This window comes from Hipposideros armiger, unplaced genomic scaffold (genome assembly GCF_001890085.2).
Source record: "Hipposideros armiger isolate ML-2016 unplaced genomic scaffold, ASM189008v1 scaffold_5, whole genome shotgun sequence".
Classification (NCBI taxonomy): Eukaryota; Metazoa; Chordata; class Mammalia; order Chiroptera; family Hipposideridae; genus Hipposideros; species Hipposideros armiger.
Window position 1 is genome coordinate 2,077,722 of NW_017731355.1, and position 2,305 is coordinate 2,080,026.

At 32.8% G+C, this 2,305-nt stretch overlaps 1 protein-coding gene across 1 annotated transcript in view; it reads left to right on the forward strand.

Annotated features, from left to right (window-relative positions):
• Positions 1–769, forward strand: part of CUNH14orf39 (chromosome unknown C14orf39 homolog) — a 59,235-nt gene extending 58,466 nt beyond the window's left edge. The window contains exon 14 of the mRNA XM_019646024.1: positions 510–769. Coding sequence (XP_019501569.1) covers positions 510–631 — 122 coding nt within the window. The 3' untranslated portion in view covers positions 632–769. The remainder of the gene's footprint in view (positions 1–509) is intronic.
• Positions 770–2,305: the final 1,536 nt, after the last annotated feature.

Consider the following 2,305-nt stretch of genomic DNA (forward strand, 5'->3'; position numbering starts at 1 on the left):
TAGCTGTAGAGGGCAGTGTCACTGGCCCCCATGTGGGATCCGAACCAGGGCCCTGCTGCTCAGAGCTGGCATCCCAAGCCAGCGCTTAACCAACGTGCCGCTCGGCTGGCCCCATTATTTCCCTTTTAATAGCTCTTTATTATTTCTCCTGGCAAGTTGATTTGATTCCTGTTATCCTTATATTTCCCATGCACAGCTGTTTGTGTGCCTCTGTGATATTTACTCCACTTAAGGTGTTTTAACCCTCTTCCTACCTTATGGGTATGTACTAGTTCTTGATATATTTGAGTTCAAATTACTTGGAAGTAGGGTTTAAGTTTGAACCTGCTTCACCTTCCACAGTACAAAGGACAATACTTTGCAACATAAGAGGACGATAGTTAAATATCTGCTTAATAGGTAAATAATTCAATGTTACTCTATTTATTGTATGCAGTATATTATAATTTAGTATGTTATACAAATAATGTAACTTGGATAGCATGATATTTTATATTTATTTTCCTCAGGAAACATATTTGGAAAACCAGAAGGAGAAGATGCCTTTACATTTTCTTTTTCATCAGACTCTTCAACTCATGCATTTGGAGCTGGAAAAGATGATTTTAGTTTTCCATTTTCAATTGAATAGGATCAAAATTCAACATCATCTTCTGTAATATATTTTTTGTCTTTTTTACAAAATACAACACAATTTCCTTTTTTGAACTAATTAGTAATTTCTTGAATTGTTTTACTGCTTTGTAATCATCTAGGGCATAAATTTACATTAAAATATTAAGACTACTTTCTTTTGTTGATTAAAGCAATACTAGGTTATCATAGTTATATTATTTGATTATATTTATTAAAATATTGATGTAAATTAAGCCTACATCATGTAATTTTGTTTTTATTTGCAGTGTTAGCTATCATTATTTTGGTTTTGATCTTACAAGCCATGTCCAGGCAGAATATTTATTAATCTTAATCGAACTTGACACTTTTACCATTAATCTTTATTATAAATATTAAGCCTGCTTCTCCACAGAACCTAAGTTTCATTCTGGTAGTATTTTAGGTGCTTTGAGAAGAACAAGAACCCCTTCAGGCCTTCAGAAGACCTTTTAGCAGTAACTGCAGAATTAGTGCTGAGGTGTACTTAGTACTTTAGCTACTAAAAATGCTTTTAAAATTACTGTGTTTCACTTAGGCTCTACTTTTGCAATATGAAGAGTAATATTTTAATAATCTCCAAGAATTTATATTACTGATAGTGAATAAAATGTGACATTTTCTTCTAATACAACAAGAGGTAAAATTCTAATTTTATCAGTTATTCCAATATCTTTAATGGAAGGAAATTAAATGTGTAAAGCCAATTTCTGAACATTGGATTGTTGTATTAATGGTGACACTCTTAATATTTCTTTTTGCTTTAGTTTTTTTGAAGAATATTTAAAATTTTGTTTTCTGCATTCAACAAAAAATTCACCTTTATATTTTATATGCAGCATTTGCTTGTCAATCAGTTATATAACTTAAATGAAGATATTTAAAATTTTATGAAATTATATAAGCATGTTGCTCAATATCTTTGTGTTTTGTATTTTTTAAATTAGTTGTATTGAGTTATCAAGTATTAATAAAGAGTCTGACTCCATATTTTGGTGTGTGACTACTGGCATATTTTAAGCCTCACCCTGTTTTCTTCCCATTCTGTCCCACAACTGGTCAAGATGATAAGAAAGCCCAGATGTCCCTTCCTTTGGCACCAGTGGTAAGTTAAAGTCGTGTATAGGAACTCTTGCCCCGGCCCCACCCCTAACCACCATAAAACCCCAAAGCCAGTCTCCTTTTTCTGCCCTCCCAAGCCATTTCAGACCTGTTTGGGAGGCCTAGCTTGCTAGTCCCAGAAAATGTTATGTGAGTGATAAGTCTTTTCATACCCTATTAGAATGTGTGTGGTGCTATCATCAGCTTCAACATCCAAACCAAATTTGGACTGGGAGTCTCTTGCTTCATTCAGGGTGTCCACAACATATCACAATTATATTAAACCTTCCCAAAGACTTTTTAGGAGTCAGAAGAATGATATAACTAATGATAGAAAGAACTGAAGAGAACTTTGGATTGGGTTTTAAAGAAAAGACCTTCAACAATGGTTAAAAGAGTTTTTCTTTTTATATTGAGTATTTGTTTTATTGACACTATGATTGCATTAATTGGTAGTTCTGATAAAGTAAAAACATTGACTATGAGAAAGGAGAAAGATATAATTGGCTTATTTGTTATTTATTAAGAGGTTCAAAACTGGTTTTCAGCC